Source organism: Dromiciops gliroides, chromosome 4 (assembly GCF_019393635.1).
Source record: "Dromiciops gliroides isolate mDroGli1 chromosome 4, mDroGli1.pri, whole genome shotgun sequence".
Taxonomy (NCBI): Eukaryota; Metazoa; Chordata; class Mammalia; order Microbiotheria; family Microbiotheriidae; genus Dromiciops; species Dromiciops gliroides.
The window spans coordinates 11244247-11262514 of record NC_057864.1 but is presented as its reverse complement, the minus strand read 5'-3'; the positions used below and the strand labels follow the sequence as shown (position 1 = coordinate 11262514).

Sequence of the window (18268 nt, the reverse complement as noted above, 5' to 3'; positions counted from 1 at the left end):
GAGAATCATTGTGCCCCCCTTGCTCCCTAAGCAGGCCTGGGGGGCACTTTCTGGAACATACTAAGTACCTAATGAGAGATAGTGAAAGTTTTGAAACATCTGTCAAAACGACATTGAGAGTTTAGCAGAACCATTCATGATGGAGGGGGCAGAATGGTTAATGGAAAAGCAGCAAAGGGGGCAGCTGAGTGGTTCAGTGGATAGAGTGCCTGGCCCAGAGTCAGGATGACCTGGGTTCAAATCAGGACTCAGATACTTAGTAGTTGTGTGACCCTGGGCAAGTCGCTTAACCCTGGTTGCCTCAGTTCCTCATCTGGAGAAGAAAACAGCAAACTCCTTCAGTATCTCTGCCAAGAAAACCCTAAATGGGGTCACAAAGAGTCAGACCCAACTCAAAAATGACTCAACAACAACAGTGAGGGTAAGCTGAGTGGGTAGAGAGCTGGGCAGGTACGTAGAGCAGAATTAGCACCCTGGACTCTGGAGTGGGTTCAGAGTCCACCTTTGTTGCTTCCTAGCTTTGTGGTTGCGGCAGTGAGAGATTGGACTGGATCTTCCAGCCTCGTTCAGTGACCCAACAACTCAGGGAGATCCAATCGTACCCTGTGTGACCTCACCACTCTGTGCCTCCGGCAGCTCTCTTGGACTTGACACAGGATTGTAGAAATTGAGCTGGGACTAGCTGAACCCCCTCATTTTACAGAGGAGGCCCAGAGGCCTGGGGGACATCAAGAGGGTTGACCAAGGTCATGTAGGTGGCACCAGGATTCCGACTGGCCCACCATGCCTAACTGTCTACTGCACCGCCCCATGCAGTGGAAAAGGGCACAGTCCTGATTGGTCTCACAAGATAAATACTAGTTACTATTCTCCTCATTTTATGGAGGAAGAAACTGAGGGGACAGAAGTACTGAACACAGCTAGCAAGAGTCAGGCGGGATTCAAACCCGGGGCTAGTGCAGGCCCGACGCTTAAGTTTCAGTGGCCTCATCAAGTCACAGTTTGCTTAGGACGGGTGGGACTAAATTGAATGCCATTTCTGAAGTGCCTCTGGTAATTGGCTAAACCACCTACACAGGCCAAAATCCAAACAACAAAACCCAATAAATTAACCTTCCGAATCCATCTGGCACTTTCGGCTCCCAGAGTGCAGCTCTTGGGTGAAGGGGAGGATGATGTTCTGTTCACAGTGTGGCAGCTGAGAAAGCAAAATCGGACACATTTCTGATTAGGGCCTGGCGCTCCTAATAAACCCTCCCTTGTGCATCCTTAGGGGGTGAGCCGGAACATATGGTGAAAACCCTCACAGGTCAACCACAGAATGTTCAATGCAATCCATCACTTGACAAGGGACCGACCGATATCACTCTTGGAGCACAAGAGGAAAGAACTCATAATGGGCCAGTAGATAACACTGTAGACCCTGCATTCTTCTGTCGCTTGAGATGATGGATGGCCTTCATTGGCCAGCCACACATACAGCCAGACCCGATGTACGGGGCGGGTGCACAGTGAGCGGGCCTGATCGAGGCCTCCACAACCACGTGCTCTCCTCAGCTGCCCATTGGTCTTCTTGTCACTCATCAGAACATGTGTCTTACAAGGTATTTAACAGGTTCCAGACCCCAAGCTTGACAAGGGACCATGGAGTCAGGTAAGGCCGGAGGAGGTCTGTACATATAACGTCATATCTCCAGAGAACGAACCATGCGAAGTATTTTCAAGTGATGACTTTGGCTGGTACAAGTTAGCGGTGAGTGAAGGCTGAAGGCTTCCGGGATGACCAATGTACCCATTGTACAAAGAAGCATTTTGTTTAACTGCGTGAAAAGTCCCCAAATCAGTGACTCCCTTTACTAAGACACATTCCCTGGAGACAATGGGAGTAATTGGTTGTTACATAAAACAGTGCCTTGTCAACAACTGGGTAGATTATAATGATTATTCATTATCTTTAAGAATAAATGAAATCATTTTTTTTTCTTAATTACCCATCCCCATTAAAGGCAATATAGAGTAAAGGCTAGCAAGCTAGTCTTTGAGCCAAGAAGACCTAGGTTCAAGTGTCCCCTCTGACTCATATTGACTGTGACCCTGGGCAAGTCATATGTCATATGGTGCACAAGGCCAGGGCTTCTTAAACTTTTTCCACTTGCAATCCCTTTTCGTCCAAGAAATTTTTACACAACCCTGGGTGTTCTGGTCTATAAAACAGGTATGCATAACTTTTTACTGTTGCCAAATTTTCCACAACCCCCAAGTTCAGTTACTTGTCCCCATCTGGAATTGCGACCTAAGTTTAAGAAGTTTTGTTTTACGCCACTCTGGGAAACAGGGAGCTGAATGGTTAGCATGGAGGCTGGAACATAGGACCTGCAGACAGGAAGATGTGAGTCGAACTTCCTCTTTAGACACTTACTAGTGGTGGGCAAGTCACCAAACTGCTGCCTGCCTTAGTTTCCTCTTCTGTAAAGTGGGGATCATAATATCACCTACCTCCCAGGACTGTTGTGAGGATCAAATGAGATCATCTTTGTAAAGCGTTATATACATGCTAGCTATGATTATTATTATTAGTTATTATTCTCCCTTCTATCCCTCCCTCCTTCCTTCTGCACAAAATAAAATACATGGATTTACAAATGATGCCAATGATATAGAAATACACTGATAAGATATCTATTCTTTTTAGTTTTCAGGTCTGCAGGTTAAGAACCTTAAGTGGCAGAGAAGGTACCTGTGTTCATAGTAGGAGATTCCTCATTCAGGAACTTCCTGCGCTGTGAGGTCATAGGTCCAGACTGCAGCCTCTTCCCATTTGAATTCATCTCATCTACAGAAACCTCTAAGTCTTACTTCTTTGTCTCCCCTCCTTCCTGTTTTTTTTTTCATGTCACCACTAAAAATAATTTGTATTTCTTGTCCCTAAATTCACAAGCAACTTCAATCCCTGCCTTTCTCATAGGCTGTAATCTTTTTGTACTTGGACAGACCTAAGATCTTCACTGACGGCGCAGATTCTAACCCATCTGTGCCCTCTCGTCCTTGTCTATATCTTCCCATAAAACCAGCACTGAGGGAATTTTTATGGTAACACAATATAGTTTGAAATCATAAATCCTCAACTTCCCAAGAAGTTGCTTTCTAGGTGGTGAACCCTCTAAGATGTGATGATTTTGTCAGTGTGTAGGCCCTCCACCAGTGCAGATCGCGGCTCCCTTGATACTTTATCCCAAGGCAGTCTCTGAGACTTCTCTGGACAGTGTCCAGTGGCAGGAATCTCCCTGTGTCTGTTAGCAGCCCACTTCCTTACTCAGGGGTGAAACCTGCCGTTGATACTAATGCTGTCTTCTGGGGTTGAGCAGAGAAAGTGGATTTGAACTCAGATCTTCCTGATTCCAGACCCAGTGCTCTACCACTGGCCCACCTAGCTGCCTCATTATGATTATGTCCCTCTAAGATCACCCCCTTATCCTCCACCTGCCCCTAACATGGTTTGGGATCTGTCAGTCAAGCCCAACTCTTTGTGATCCTGTTTGGGACTTTCTTGGCAAAGATACTGGGGTGCTTTTCCATTTCCTTTTCCTCATTTTTACAGATGAGGAAATGGAGGCAAACAGGGTCAAATGACTTGGGACTTCATTACCATCTTCTAGTGAAGATGGGTTTCTCTGAAACCCCAAACAGGGAATGCATAGTTGGTGGACTGTGAACAACAAAGAGAGATCATTTCATTCAAGGATCAGCAGGGAAAGCCGGTGTGAGCTGAGACAGGCCGGTGCCCTGGGAGCAAGACAACAGCCCTACTCTACTTACATCAACTAGGAAGGACATAAAGAGTCGCAATGAGGAGAGCATAACTTCAAGAAAAGGTAATTTAGGCAGGGAGGGAGCTCCGTGGGCCTCAGTTTTCTTATCTGCAAAAGGGGAGTGCCTGCATCATCAGCTTATTGTGAGGTTCGGATGAGATCACGTCCCTCAGCCTGGCCAACTTGACAATGCCCTGTTAATGTCAGTTCCTGTAAGTCTCCCCCGGCTCCCAGTGAGCAAGCTGTGGAAGGTTCCTGAGTTAGTTCCTGGTGGAGCTGACATCACAGTCCCACAGCCCGATGAGTAACCCACTGAGTCACCAGGTCCCTCCAGAGCTCAGGTAGGGTTACCCCAAAGTCAGCTGAGTGGCCTAGCCCCACATAAAGCAGGATGATGCCAGGCCCACTCAAGGGATCAATAAACATCTGATTGATGACCTCGGCAATGACATAAGGGAAAGGCTGCTGCCTCTCTTTGTGACTGTCAAGGGAAGTCTGTGCCTCCGAAGACTGCCTGCAAGGGCTGGAGAGCCCAGTGGTTATGGTCACCCTCACAACTTTCCTGAAGCCTGGAGCAATGCTGGGACCCTGGCCCTGTGCCTTAGAAGAGTTAGGGTCCACCCTCAGTAGGGATTGCCAAGCATACCATGGAAGGCCAAGAGCACTCTGAGGAGGAAGGAAGGATGGAAGGGAGGAAGGAAGGAAGGGAGGAAGGAAGGAAGGAAGGAAGGAAGGAAGGAAGGAAGGAAGGAAGGAAGGAAGGAAGGAAGGAAGGAAGGAAGGAAGGAAGGAAAGAAGAGAGAGGAAGAGAGGGAGGAAGGGAAGGGAGAAGGAAGGGAGGGAGAAATGGAGGGAGGAATGGAGGGAAGGACGGAGGGATGGAGGAAAGAAGAAAGGGAGGGAGGGAAGAAGAGAGGAAGGAAACAAGCGTTTATTAAGCACCCACTATATGCCAGGCCTGGTGCTCAGTGCTTACCTGTAGACATTCCTTAGGTTTTCCTTCTAAGAATGTCTGAGTGGAGGAGTTGGCTTTGGTATCAGGAAGACCTGGCTGTGTGACCCAGGGCAAGTCACTTTAACCCGTCAATGCCCCAGGAAACTCCCTAAAAGCTGTATGTTGCCGAGTAGTTTCCATTCTGCTTTAGCAGAAGGAGCCTCTTCACTGGTCATTCCTGGGAGGTCGCCCCCCCACTCCCCATCACATCCACTAGACCCCACCCATCACCTCCCAGAGAAAGCAGACAACAGATCGTTGGTAATCATTGAACCCTAATGTAACAGGATGCTGGGGAGCTGCGGCTTTGACATTTAGGGGTGTCTAAGGGGGTCTTCTCTTTTAAGGGGAACTGATGAAGCCAAGTCACAAGCCTCAGGAAGGCACAGCAGGAAGAACACTAACCTGGAGTCAGGGGTAGAGCCCAGTTCAAATCTCCCCCCTGCCACATTTACAGAGCTGGGTGACCCCATCACCCACAGCCGCAGAAGGGGGAGAATAATAGCAAATGGCCCTCAGGGTTGTCATGAGGGACAAATGAAATCACATCAGTCAGTCAGTAAACAATGATTAAGCCCTGACTCTCTGTGCCAGGCCATGTGCCAGGCCCTGGGGATACAAAACAAGGCAAAAGGCAGTGCCTGCCCTCACCGGGCTTACAGTCTAAGAGGGGAGATGACATGCAAACAGATCGATATATAAAAACAAGGTCTAGATGGGATAAAGAGGAAATGATCATTGCAATGTACACATGTACTGGTATTATGATTCTCTGAAGTCTTCCATAAGATGCAGAAAGAGTGGGTGAAGTTGCTGACCATTGTGCATCCTAGTGGCAGATATGGGCATGGGGAGGGACTGGGGAATCCCTGAACTTCCTGTCACCACCCACAATGGACGAGGCACACACACCTGTGTCACGCACCCATCGAGGAGCTGTGATTGTGCAGTGAGCATACCATTGTCTTCTTGGCATGGCTAAGCTCGGCACTCCTCAAACTTCTTGGTCTCAGGACCACTTTATGCTCTTAAAAATGACTGAAGGGGGCAGCTAGATGGTGCAGTGGATAGAGCACTGGCCCTGGAGTCAGGAGTACCTGAGTTCAAATCCGGCCTCAGACACTTAACACTTACTAGCTGTGTGACCCTGGGCAAGTCACTTAACCCCAATTGCCTCACTAAAAAAAAAAAAAATCAGAAAAATGACTGAAGATCCCCAAAAGGCTTTGTTCATGTGGGTTATATCAATCAATAAACATTCATTAAGCACCTACTATGTGCCAGGCACTGTGCTAAGCACAAAAAGAGGCAATAGACATACCCTGCCCTCAGAGAGCTTAAGATCTAATGGAAGAGACCACATAAAAACAAATATAAACAGGGGCAGCTAGGTGGTGCAGTGGATAGAGCACTGGCCCTGAATTCAGGAGTACCTGAGTTCAAATCCGGCCTCAGACATTTAACACTTACTAGCTGTGTGACCCTGGGCAAGTCACTTAACCCCAATTGCTTCACCAAAAAAACCCCAAACAAACAAACAAACAAAAAACCCAAATATAAACAAAGTGAGCTAAAGACAGGATAAATAGGAAACAGTTAACAGGGAGAAAGCACTAGAATTAGGAAGGGTATCAATTTATAGTTACCAAATTGAAACATCTTAGAATTATCATGAAAATGATTTTCACCTTGAAGACACTCAAAAAGGGTCTTGGGACTCCCAGACCAAACTTTGAAAACCACTAACTTAGTAGATCAATCTTAGAGAGGCCCTCAGGGGCAGCAATGTGGTGAAGTCAGGAGAACCTGAGTTCAAATCCAGCCTCAGGCACTTGCTAGTTGTGTGATCCTGGGCAAGTCACTTAAGCCTGATTGCCTCCCCCAAAAGAAAAAGTGGAGAGGTCCTGGGACCCAGAGAGCTTAAGGTATTCATAATCAACTAGCTAATTAGGATCAGAGACAGGGTGTGGACCCAGGTCTTCCCGACTCCAAGTCTTCCCTCATTCCATGTTGTCCATTCACAAGACCGCTAATGGTGTCAAAATCTGTGGAGTCAGAATTTCCAAGTTAGCTCTGTGTAAAGCATTGGGACCTCCTTGGCCTAGTGCCAGGCATACAGTAGGTGGTTAATAAATGCCCACTCAATTGAATGAAGGGAAATTACTCTATAACTTAATTAAGTTATTCTGATAGAATGAGCAGGGACCATTTGGGGTGGGTGTCAGGCCAGTCGCTGAGTGATTTTTCAACTCTTTCAAGTAGGGCTACTTCTATACCTAGAAAAGGCAGTGGAGCACAGTGGTTAGAGAGTCAGGAAGTCCAGGGGGCTGTGTGACCTTGGAGAGGTCAGTTAAACGCTCTGAGACTCAGTCTTCCCATCTGTAAAGTGGGCATGACAACATGTACAGCAGTAAGCTTTCAGGTCTGTTGAGAGACCGGATCAGTGTTGGATCTTGGATGATGGCTCTCCAGCTCGTGACCTGCTTGTGGCCCTAGCCCGAGGAGTTGTGCCCCGTTTCAGGGAGGCAGGGAGGGATCTGGGATGAATTCAACAGCCAAGAGCAGGGATGATGTCACTGGACATCTGAGTTAGAAATCACGGCAAATAAACACTGAAGAAATACTGGAAGCCTTGGAGCTCGGCCCAGTAATGAGCACCGCGACGATAAAATAGCTTCTAGCACATCCCTTCCCTAAAGGGGGCCATCTAGTCTGGAGGCAGAGAGCGGGCCGTTCAACAATGTGCTGGGGGGGTGTCATGCTGTGCCCTATGTCACGTGTCATGTGTTGTATGTCACGGCTGTGGAGCTGGGAGGGGCCCCCAAGGTCCTCAAGGCCAGCCTTCCCACTTTCCCAAGGGGGCATGGGGACCCTGAGAGGGCCAGTGACTGACACACACACAGACAGTGAGAGGTGGAAGGTACAGCAAGGAAACCCAGCATCTCAGAGGTGGGAAGGACCCAAGGTCTTCTGGTCCTGCACCTGAGCCCAAACTCCAGCCACACTACTTCCCCATTGTGCTCCAACAGCCTCTACCTCAGTGGTGCTAGCAAGGGAGAAGCCAGGAATGCTCTTGTAGACAGAGACAGAGAGACAGAGACAGAGAGACAGAGACAGACAGAGAAGAGAGAGCCAGAGAGAGAGAGAGAGAGAGAGAGAGAGAGAGAGAGAGAGAGAGAGAGACAAAGAGACCAGGGAAAAAGAGAAGAGAAAAGAGAAAGACAAAACAAGAGACAGAGGAGAGAGAAAGAGACAGAGAGGAAATTCCAAGCCTGGGGCTGGAGCCCCAGCTAGAGGCAGGGTATACAAGTGTTAGGACTTTGGGCCAGAGAATTGCCCAGTTGAGCTAGTAGGTCAGTCAGTCAGTCAACAAGCATGTTTTACACACTTACTGTGGCAGTGAGCAAAGCCCTGGGAGGACAAAGAAACAACAGTCCCTGTCTGCCCTCAAGGAGCTCCCAGTCCAAGTGGGCATGGAATTCTTTCTAGTGGACAGGCAGGATAAGCTGAGCTGTGGAGGAGTCTGATCTTGACTCTGGGCAAAGGGGAGCCACGGAAGGATTTTGAGCAGAGGAGAAACACCACCAGATCAGTGCATAAGGAAAGAATGGGGCAGCAGGTTCTGTGATGGGACTTTTAGAGGGTCTTGTGACAGTCCAGGAAGGTATTAAAAGGGCTCATCCTAGGCTGGTGGCAGCACACACAGAGGTGAGGCAAAGGTTTGAGAATTATGGGAGGAGTGGCTGGATAGCATTGTGGCTGCCTTCCAAAGGCACCTGGGAGTTGCCTGGAGCCGGGACAGACACCACCCACCTCCCTCCAATCCAGCCTCAGACACTTCCTAGCTATGTAACCCTGGGCAAGTCACTTAGCAGCTGCTTGCCTCAGTTTCCTCCTCTGTTAAGTGGGGATAGTGATAACACTTCCCTCCCAGGTGCCGTTGTGAGCATCAAATGAGATAATTGTTAAGTGCTTTGTAAACTCAAAAGCTATTACTGTTGAAAATGAATGCTAAAATTGTCTTTACATATCATTGGAAAAATAAAATATTATTTTAAAAAAGGAAGCTGTTACTGTTATTAGATGAGACTTGGGGACAAGCCGCTGCTGCAGATCCCAGAGAACTGATCTCCACCAGGATGCCTGAGAGACCTCCTCCTGCCCCCTTTTCCTCACATGTTTTCTTTCGCCAGTCACACCAAGCCAAGGCGGGAATCAGCAGCTGAATGTTAACTGTAACCCATACCCAGCCTGTCTCTTTCCCTTCCCCATCATATTAGGATAAACAGGACCCCAAGCAATTTATCAAGAAAGACAGAAACGAGCCCCCCTGAGCTCAGTAGCCCACTGCCTCGACCTTTGCCCAGGTAGTGACCTTAGTCATACCAGCCCTGCCGTGACCTACCGGTCCCAGGGAAGCATATTCATTATTTTGGGTGATTCTAGATGATCCATGAAGTAAGTTTGCAGGTGTGTGCCCAGCTTGGACGTGGCGACATTTAGACCATCCTGTGAAAACTGCAGTTTTAAACAGGAAGCAACAGAGGATCTGGATAAAACACAGCCTGGCACATAGCACCTACTTTAAAATGCTGGTTATGGGGCAGCTAGGGGGCACCGTGGATAAAGCACCGGCCCTGGATTCAGGAGGATCTGAGTTCAAATCTTGCCTCAGACACTAGACACTGACTATCTGTATGACCTTGAGCAAGTTACTTAACCTTCATTGCCTTGCCAAAAAGAAAAAAAAAATGCTTGTTGAATTGAATGGAATCAGGTTTAGATAAAATCTCACCTCCAATGTTTTACTTCCTGGGTGACCCTGGGCAAGTCACTTAACCTTTTCATTCTCAGTTTTCATGATCTGTTAAATGGGTGTGATAATAATAGCACCTACTGAAAAGTAGAGGGATAGAGGGGAGCTTAATGGGAATAAAGTGGAGCATACCCAAGGGAATGAGGTATGAAAGGGGGAAGCCAGGCTGGAAAAGTGAGCCAAGATGATCAGAATGGAGGTGGTGCTGGTAGAAGGCTCCCATTCCACCTAGTAGAAAGATAGAGTCCTGGGTTTGGAACCTGGAAAACAGCTAGTTGGTGCAGACCCGGGTTCAAATACAGCCTTAGATGCTTGCTTAGCAGCTCCACTCTGGGTAAGTCACATCACCTCTGCCTGTCTCAATTTACCTATCTGTAAGATGGAATGATAATAGTAGCTACCTGCCAGAGTCCTCAGGGAGGACTTTGAAAACCCTGAAGTGGTAACTAATAAATACTATTAAGACAGGTTCAGGGAGCAGCTAGTTGGCACAGTAGATGAAGCACCGGCCCTGGATTCAGGAGGACCTGAGTTCAAATTTGGCCTCAGACACTTGACACTTACTATTGGTGTGACCTTGGTCAAGTCACTTAACACTCATTGCCCTGAGCCAAAAAAAAAAAGGACAGGTTCAAATTCTACCCTTGACCCTTATTAGCTGGGTGACCCTGGGCAAGTCTCTTCCCCTCTCTCTGCCTCAGCTGCTTCATTTGTAAAATGGGTGTGTAACACCGCCCATCTTCCTGGGTTGTTGTGAGGATCAAAGGAGATAACATGTACTTTGCAAACCTTAAATCACTATAAAAATGACACCGAATGTTAGCTGCCTAATTCTCCAGTTATCATGATTATTTTAATAAAATGTGGAACTTTGAGGAGGCAAGTCCCGGCCACCCCTCCCCTCCCCTCCCCTCCCCTCCCCAGGCTCCCAGCACCAGCAAGGTGAAACTTTTGCATATGACTAAAAATGTCCCACAGCTTCATGATTCAGCACTTGCAATGTCAATAATTTACAGCAAGATAATAGGCACTCCTGTGTGTGTGTGTGTGTGTGCCTGAGTGTGTGTTCGAACCTGTAGGGGCAGCATGAGATCCGAGTTCGTGCACAAAGGGTGGCTCAGGGCACTGTTGGGGGCCAGGAGGGGGTGCCATGCATTTTTCCAGGGTTGGGCTGCGCTGCTGCTGCTAGCTGGAAGAAGTTTTAATGCCAAAGGTGACCCGGGGCTGCCCTGCTGCCTGCAGCTCTCCCACATGCACGCGTCCCTCTCCTCTAGGGTTACATGCCTGGCAGCTGGGCAGCCCCTTCCTCCCCCCACCCCCAGGGAACTGGCCTCTGCTCTCCAGCGCCCCCCAAGAGGCATGTGCGGATTGCCACTACACTCTTCTTATTGTCTGCCTACTCCCTGCAGCCCTCGCTCTCTTTCCCCAATAAGCCCTTGCAGCCACCGCGGCACCGAAATCATCGCCCTAATAATAAGCACCCTTGCCCAGACTGGCACAAACAACTCTGGCAGGCCGACTTTGCCCCAGAGCGCTGGCCACCCTCCTTTTTCTTTTTATGTGGTACCTGCCCTTGATAATAATTACTGGAATGGGGAGGCGAGAGCTCTGCAAAGAGATTTTAAGAGCGAGCCTTGCAAACAAAAGGGCCACGAAACCAACATAGACAAAAACGTGCGCTGGCCAGGAAGACACCTGAAGCCTCCCGAGCCGCGCTTGATTGACAAAGCCTCTTCCCCCGCTCCGCCCCGCTCCCGGGTCCCCGCCTCCTGAGCCTCCCCTTACCAATGGCACGGACGAAGCGGGGCGTGCTCCCCCGCCCCTTTCCGAGGCCTTTGGCTTTCTCAGCCCCGCCCCTCTAAGGCCACGCCCCCTTCCGCTGGACTCTCTCTTGGGCTGATCCTCGGCGCGAAGGTCAAATTGCCCGAGAGGGTTGATTTGCATCTTCCAATGGGAGCGTCGCATGCAAATGAGGAGGGAGCTGGTTGGCTGGAAGTCGGTAGGATAACTCCAGCGAGCCGGGCTCTTTGTCCTTCACTGGCTGTGGGGCAGCTGCAGTCTGGTGGTGCAGCCTGAGGGGGCAAGTGGGTTGGGGAGCTAGCGATCCGCCGCCGGCGGGGAGGGGGCGGCGGCGGCGGCGGCCCCGGGGCGGTCGAGCCGGAGACAGAGAACAAGCCAGCGCTACTGCAGCGGCAGCTGCTGCTGCTGCTGCTGGTGCACGGCCCCTGTGAGCAGGAGGGCAGCGCTGAGCCGGGGAGCCGGGGAGCCGGGCAGCAGTAGGGGCAGCAGCAGAAGCTGGGGCAGCGGCAGCAGCTGCTGCAGCGCACGCCGAGCTCCTGGGGGGGAGGGGGAGGGGGACGGGGACGGGACCTGCCAGTGCAATATGACTTTGGAGGAATTCGTGGCCGGAGAACAGAAGACTGAAGGGTGAGCAGGCTGGCAGCACTGCCCTCTCTGGGAGAGGGGCCGGGGGCTGCGGGCGGTGCTGAGCCGGGCTGTGCTGGTTGCGGGGGGAGGGGGGACCTTTGCCTTAAGCACGAACCAGGGGTAAGGGGGAACGGAAGGTGAGGGGCGACTGGGCAGGCTGGCCGAGCTGCTGCCCCAGGGCATCCAGCTGGGAGGAGGGACGCGGCCGAAGCAGCCCTTGCCAAGTCCTGTGTCCCCGTCGCGGGTCCCCAGCCCCCCTCCCGCCGGTGGTTTCTGCGGTTTGCAGCTTGGGGTGTGGGGTTGAGCTCTGAGGACGGGAAGTGCCCCGGGAGGGGGAGGGGGAGGACGGCGAGTGGGAAATAGCACTTTTCTCGCTGGGCCAGTGCGTGTGTGGACTTGGACGTGGGTATGCTTGCGTGGGTGCTTGCGGGGGCAGGCTGGGGAGACGATAAGCCAAGTGCAGTGTTGGTGGCGGGGGAGGGGAGTCGGGTTTGCAGAAGTTAGTGCCCAGCTGCGCCCTGCGTGGTCTCCCCGAACCCCCCAGGGAGCAATGTGGGGAGGTGATGGCCCGACCTGGACCCGCGCCCCGGGTGTGACTGACGGACTTGCTTCCCTTGTGCCCGCTGTCAGGATGGACAAAGTCGGGGATGCCCTGGAGGAGGTTCTCAGCAAAGCCCTGAGTCAGCGAAGTATCACGGTTGGGGTCTACGAGGCAGCTAAACTGCTCAACGTGTAAGTGGGGGGGGGCGGCGCGCACCTGTCTCCCCTCCCCCTCAGCGCCCCCCTGTCGTCCTACCTACAGCATGCCCCATTTTGGGGATACTTGCTTGTTTACTTTCCTGGGACACCCCCCCTTCCTCTTTTGTTGGGCCTCTCCTTTCGCAAACTCCACTATGTTTGTAGCTTTCTGTGATAGGGTGGCTGGGTGCATGCGTGTGTGAGCGAGTCCCTGCGTGGTGTGCACGCGTGAACCTGCGTCAGGGAGCTGGCGTGGGCACCGTGGCCACGATCTCCGCTCTCCTGCGTGTGTGCGCATCCCCGGAACTCTGCGTGTGCCCTTGGTGGTCATGCCGGCCGCACGTGTGTGTGTGTGGGGGGGGCTAGCCGCGGGAGGCGAGGTGGGGGAGCTCTCCCCGCCCCCTCCCCCGGCCCGGGCCCCTGACTGTCTGGGCGCCTCTCCCGGCTGCAGGGACCCCGATAACGTGGTGCTGTGTCTGCTGGCTGCCGACGAGGATGACGATCGGGACGTGGCCCTGCAGATCCATTTCACCCTCATCCAGGCTTTCTGCTGCGAGAATGACATCAACATCCTGCGGGTCAGCAACCCCGGGCGCCTGGCGGAGCTGCTGCTGCTGGGGACGGGTGGCCCGGCCGCCGCCGCGGCCGCCGCGGGCGGGGGAGCCGAGCAGCCCCCGGACCTGCACTGCGTCCTGGTCACGGTGAGCGAGCCCTCCCAGGCCGGCTGGAGGGGGAGGGGCTGGCCCACCTGATCGTCACCTGATTGCAGCCCCAAGGGGGAGGGGGCTCGCCTTTTGCCCCACTGAGAAAGGAAGCCCGGGTGGACTTTCACCCGAAAGGTGCTGGTTTCATCATCAAGATTTTCCCAGTACAGAACATGCCCAAACACGTCTGCTTCTCTTCTCCCCACTGCGCCCTGTCGTCGGAAGAGAGCCCTGGGCGTGAGTCAGCACCCCAGCTCCCTACCTCCGGGTGTCTGTCCTGCCTCCCGTGACTAATTCTTTTCGCAGAGCAGATTAGATAAAGCCAAGCAAATTCCTGGCTCACCCTCATTAAGGAGTCACCTCCATTCTCTGCCCGTCCGAGCTATAAATAGAAACACCGTAGGGGGCAGGGAAGAGGCCGACTCTGCGAATTCCCTGGAAGTCCGTCGGGGGGAGGACAGTGGAACATTTCCCTGAAAACGTGCATTTTTTGAAAAAGGGAGTTTAAAAAAAAATAAAACAGCTTGATGCCTGTCGGAGGGCGGGCAAGTCCTGAGCGTAGGGATCGCGGAAGCCCAAGGGGCCCCCACACTAACCCCCTTCATTCATCTCCGAAGCCCCGGTGTCCACTTCTTTTTGGACTTTTAAATAGGAATGTTGTCAGAGCCGGGCAGGGAGGCAACAGTTTGGGTTTGTCGCTGGTTCCCTCTTAGATTCTCTCCCTTTTAAAAAAGTGCTAGAGGGGCAGCTAGGTGGCACAGTGGATAGAGCACCGGCCCTGGAGTCAGGAGTACCTGAGTTCAAATCCGACCTCAGACACTTAACACTTACTAGCTGTGTGACCCTGGGCAAGTCACTTAACCCCAATTGCCTCACTAAAAAAAAAAAAAAAAAAAAAGTGCTAGAGCGGGTGTGTAGCTTCCGGCCTCTAGCCGATGCTTTGAACGTGTGAACTCAGGCTTGCTGCTACCCACTGCCCCAGCCCTTAAAGGGGTCCCTTAAACACGTCACCCGGTGGCTCTTCAGTAACCACGAAAAGAGCCGCTGCCTTCGGAACCTTGCACACCCTGGCCTCGCTGCTCGGCTTTCCTCTGCTGAGGGCTCAGTCCGCAGTTGTGCAAAAGGAGGTCATTCATATGGACAAGTAGTTATCCCTCAGGCAGACAGACCGACCTTGTGCTGGGGAACGAGGGCTTTGAGATGCTTGGATGAACTCCAGGGAAGGAGAGGCGACAGCCGACATTGATGTAGTGTTTTATTTTGTCAGGCTGGTGGGGACCGTGGAATCTAGCCTGGCCTTCCCGTTCTGGAAGCCCCGGGTGCACATTCCCCCTCTGACCAACCCCCTCCCCCCCCCCCATAAGAAATTAACCTGAGGCTTCTAGGTGTTTCCCCTCCTAAGCCCTCAGGCCTGTAGAGGTGGGTGGAGGGTTGTGGCTACACCCCCCCCCCCAAGCCTTTGTGAATTTCAGATACACTTCTAGGAAATAGACCTTCCCAGGTTCCTCTTCCCCCCAACAAACGTGGTTATTATTAGTAAATGCTTGGTTTTTAAAAATCCCTTCACCGATTTGTTTGCTTTTTTAAATAAAAGCAGTTGCTTTCTTTCCAGAATCCACATTCCTCTCAATGGAAGGATCCCGCCCTAAGCCAGCTGATTTGTTTTTGCCGGGAAAGCCGCTACATGGATCAGTGGGTGCCAGTGATTAACCTCCCCGAGCGGTGATGGCATCCCACCGACAGTAACTGAGCCCAGTTGCACTGAAGTTTTGAAATACCTTTGTAGTTACTCAAGCAGTTACTCCGTACACTGATGCAAGGATTACAGAAATTGATGTCCAATAGGCTGACTGAGTCAAACTACAGGTTCTTGGGGACCGGAGATTGATGACTTTGCAGAAGGAAAGAGAAGAGGAGGAAGACAGAAGCTGTTTGGAAACGAGTGAAAGTCACAAGGAACAAAAGAAAAAATTTGGCAAAGAACTGTGCAGGAAGGGGGGAAAATGTATTCATTTAGGCTGGTTGAGTTCCATTGAGATAAGCCAAATATGCGTTGTTGAAGTTTAAATGTACAGCAGTAGTTTGGGTATTTTTTTTTGTGGTTTATATGCCCTTAAAATGAAAGAGCAGATGGGGTTAATTATATTTTAAAAACCATATTTTATTGTATTTTGATGGGATGTTTAAATTCTTGGAGTTTTATTATGAATTGTACTAAGTTATTTTATGACATGAAAGGTTATTTATGCTATAAATTTTTGGAATACAGTACCTGCAATAAACTGATAGAGGGTAATTGCACTCTTCATGTTTTGCACTTGGTTTTTGTTTACTGGAATTATTTGTTGGGGGAGGGAGAAAACTGAGTAGACTCCTCCCTCCCCAAGCTCTAACCCCAGGAAGGGGGGGGGGGGTGTTGTATCTTTGCAAATGTAGCTAAGGACTGGACCTCCGGCTCTAGTTCTTGCCTTAATCTTGCCCATTGCAGGCTGGCTTATCTCTGGAACATTAGGGCCGGGGTGGCCTGGCAAAGATTTCTGGGATTTTTAGGGCCCGGCAGCAACTGCCGGCAGCTCAGTGGCCCTGCTCCCTTGCAGCTGTGTGCATGGGATAGAGGGGATTTGGTTAAATTATATCAGCTTGGGGGGGGGAGGGAGGGAGGAAGACCGGAATTGGAAAGATTTAAGTCCCCAGACTGGAGGTGAGCGTGTCCAAACTGATGCAAATGAATACCTTCCGAGGCCAATGTGCTCTCAGAGCTGGAATTAGTCAGAGGGTGGATGTGACCTTGGGCTACTGTGTACATTATCCCAGGGCTGATGTAACCCTGGGGAATAGGCCTTAGCTCCCACTGCCTGGCCAATGGTCTCCCGGCTCCGGAGGAGAAAGAGAAAATGGGGGCCTTTGGCAAACAGCAAGCCACCCCTGCAACCTCAGCAGAAACCGGGGCCCGCCTCCCTGCCCTCCCCCGGTCCATATGTTTCTACAATCCACATCTGCTGCAAACGTGGGCTTTCTTCTGTTGATTGTAAACCCCATTAGCACAAGGTCATGCCCAGAACTGGTGCTCGGGGGTATGTTGGTGGTTTCTTGCAGTTTACTTATTCCCAGGTGATTTTGGCTACAAGTAAATAAAACAGCTGCTGTTTTTAACCTACATCTAAAACAAGAAGGTTTCATGTTTAATTTGGAAGGACCCTCTCCCCCAAGTCTTCCTTTTTGGGGTGTAAGGAGGAGGGCACTCACTTGTGGGGACGTTTATTTTTTATCCAGACCCGGGGGTATGTGTGTGCCAGTGTGAAAACTTCTACCGATGCAACTCATCTTCCTGGGTTCAGAGATTCAGAGGGGGAGGAGCCCTCAGAGGCTCATTTTAGGGGTGAGGAACCGGTCCCACAAATCACAGCTAATGAGAGACTGACATGGGTCCTCAGATGGCAAAAGCCAACGCGATTTCCACACTGCCTAGCTGCCAAGCTTAGGTCCAAGGACCTGAGTGAAATCCAGTCAGCGCTTAGCTATGCCGCACACAGTGTAAGCACCTACTGTGCGCCAGGCACTAGGAATACAAAGAAAGGCAAAAACAAGATCCCTTCCCCCAGGGTTTACCTTCTAATGGGGGTGAAAACATGCCAATGACTATGAGGCATATACAGTAGGGTCACACAGCCAGGATATGTCTGAGGTAGGTCTTGAACCTGGGTCTTGACCCTCCATTCACAATCCGGGACTACCCAAGCATCTCCCTCGAGCTTAGAGGAGAGGACAAGTTAAGTCTTTCTAAACTGTTGCTTAGGAAAAAAAAATATTTGGCATTTTTGTATTTGGACGGCTTTGTTTAAAAGTAATGCTTTTTTTTTTTTAAAGTTCTGCAACCGTCTTCGTCTTTTCTTGTAAGAGCAGAACCAGACTCCAAGCAACCCTGAGTAATCTAATCAGACCAGTCGATTGTAAACAAGTCCACAATTCGCTGGAAGTGGTCCACCTTCAGTTGCTGCTTTGGCCACAAAAGCTTGCATATCTTTTTCAGTTGTCACTCAGAAAACCTTTCCTTAGGCCTAGAATGCAGACGCTCCTGCCCTCCCCCATTTTCAATCTTGGCTGTAAAGCCCACAGTAAACCAAATCCCTACAAACAAGACCCAATCAGCCCTGGGGCACTTTCTCCTGGCCAGAGATAAAGTGTGAAAATTTTGGGTTAATCTCTTCTTTCTAATGGGATTGAACCCCAAAACATTTATTAACGAAAGCACCAGAAAGGGAGTCTCCTGGCTGGGAGGGAAGACAGAAGGAGCCTGGGGGATCCCGGGGTTTTGGAAAGGCTCCTCCGAGCTTGTCCTGAGAAGGCTTTGCTGTATGTATGCATGTTCCTAGATCTGCAGTCCTGGAAGCAGAAGGATGGGCGGCCGGCAGTTTGCCTGGAGCTGATGCAGGCCCCCTAGGTCTGTCCTCAGCTGGGACTCCGGTTGGTCTGGTAAGAACTGAAGTTTTCTTATACCCTGATAGTCTTGGACAAAATTTGGCAGCCGAGCCATGGGGAGGTCGTGGCCCAGCAATTCGTGACCCCAGTGGGGGTTTTCTCGGCAGAGATACTGGAGGGGTTTGCTATTGCCTTCTCCAGGTCATTTGACAGATGAGGAAATTGAGGGAGAATTAGCTGACTTGCCCAGGGTCACAGGTAAGTATCTGAGGCTGCATTTGAACTCACGTCCTCTTGACTTCAGGCCTGGCACCACCTAGCTGCCCTTTCAGAGACCGTATGATTTCATTGGAAGAGATCT

The 18268-nt window shown here is 50.9% G+C and overlaps 1 protein-coding gene across 2 annotated transcripts; it reads left to right on the top strand.

Annotated features, from left to right (window-relative positions):
* Positions 1 to 11671: 11671 nt before the first annotated feature.
* On the top strand, positions 11672 to 15794 carry GADD45A (growth arrest and DNA damage inducible alpha). 2 transcript variants are annotated; one of them, XM_043964074.1, is made up of 4 exons: positions 11672 to 12046; positions 12677 to 12778; positions 13236 to 13485; positions 15083 to 15794. In XM_043964074.1, exons 1-4 carry the CDS (start codon positions 12003 to 12005, stop codon positions 15212 to 15214), a joined length of 528 nt encoding a protein of 175 aa, XP_043820009.1. In that variant the 5' UTR covers positions 11672 to 12002; the 3' UTR covers positions 15215 to 15794. The 2 variants fall into 2 exon arrangements, with proteins under 2 accessions (XP_043820009.1, XP_043820010.1); XM_043964075.1 differs by having other exon boundaries at positions 11678 to 12046; positions 15101 to 15794.
* Positions 15795 to 18268: the final 2474 nt, after the last annotated feature.

What these genes read in the sequence shown, in the direction of transcription:
- GADD45A (XM_043964074.1), top strand. Translation starts at nt 12,003, where the DNA reads ATGACTTTGGAGGAATTCGTGGCCGGAGAACAGAAGACTGAAGG. An exon ending in GGAGAACAGAAGACTGAAGG is followed by an intron (nt 12,047 to 12,676) that starts GTGAGCAGGCTG and finishes GCCCGCTGTCAG; the next exon opens with GATGGACAAAGTCGGGGATG. An exon ending in TGCACTGCGTCCTGGTCACG is followed by an intron (nt 13,486 to 15,082) that starts GTGAGCGAGCCC and finishes TTTAAATAAAAG; the next exon opens with CAGTTGCTTTCTTTCCAGAA.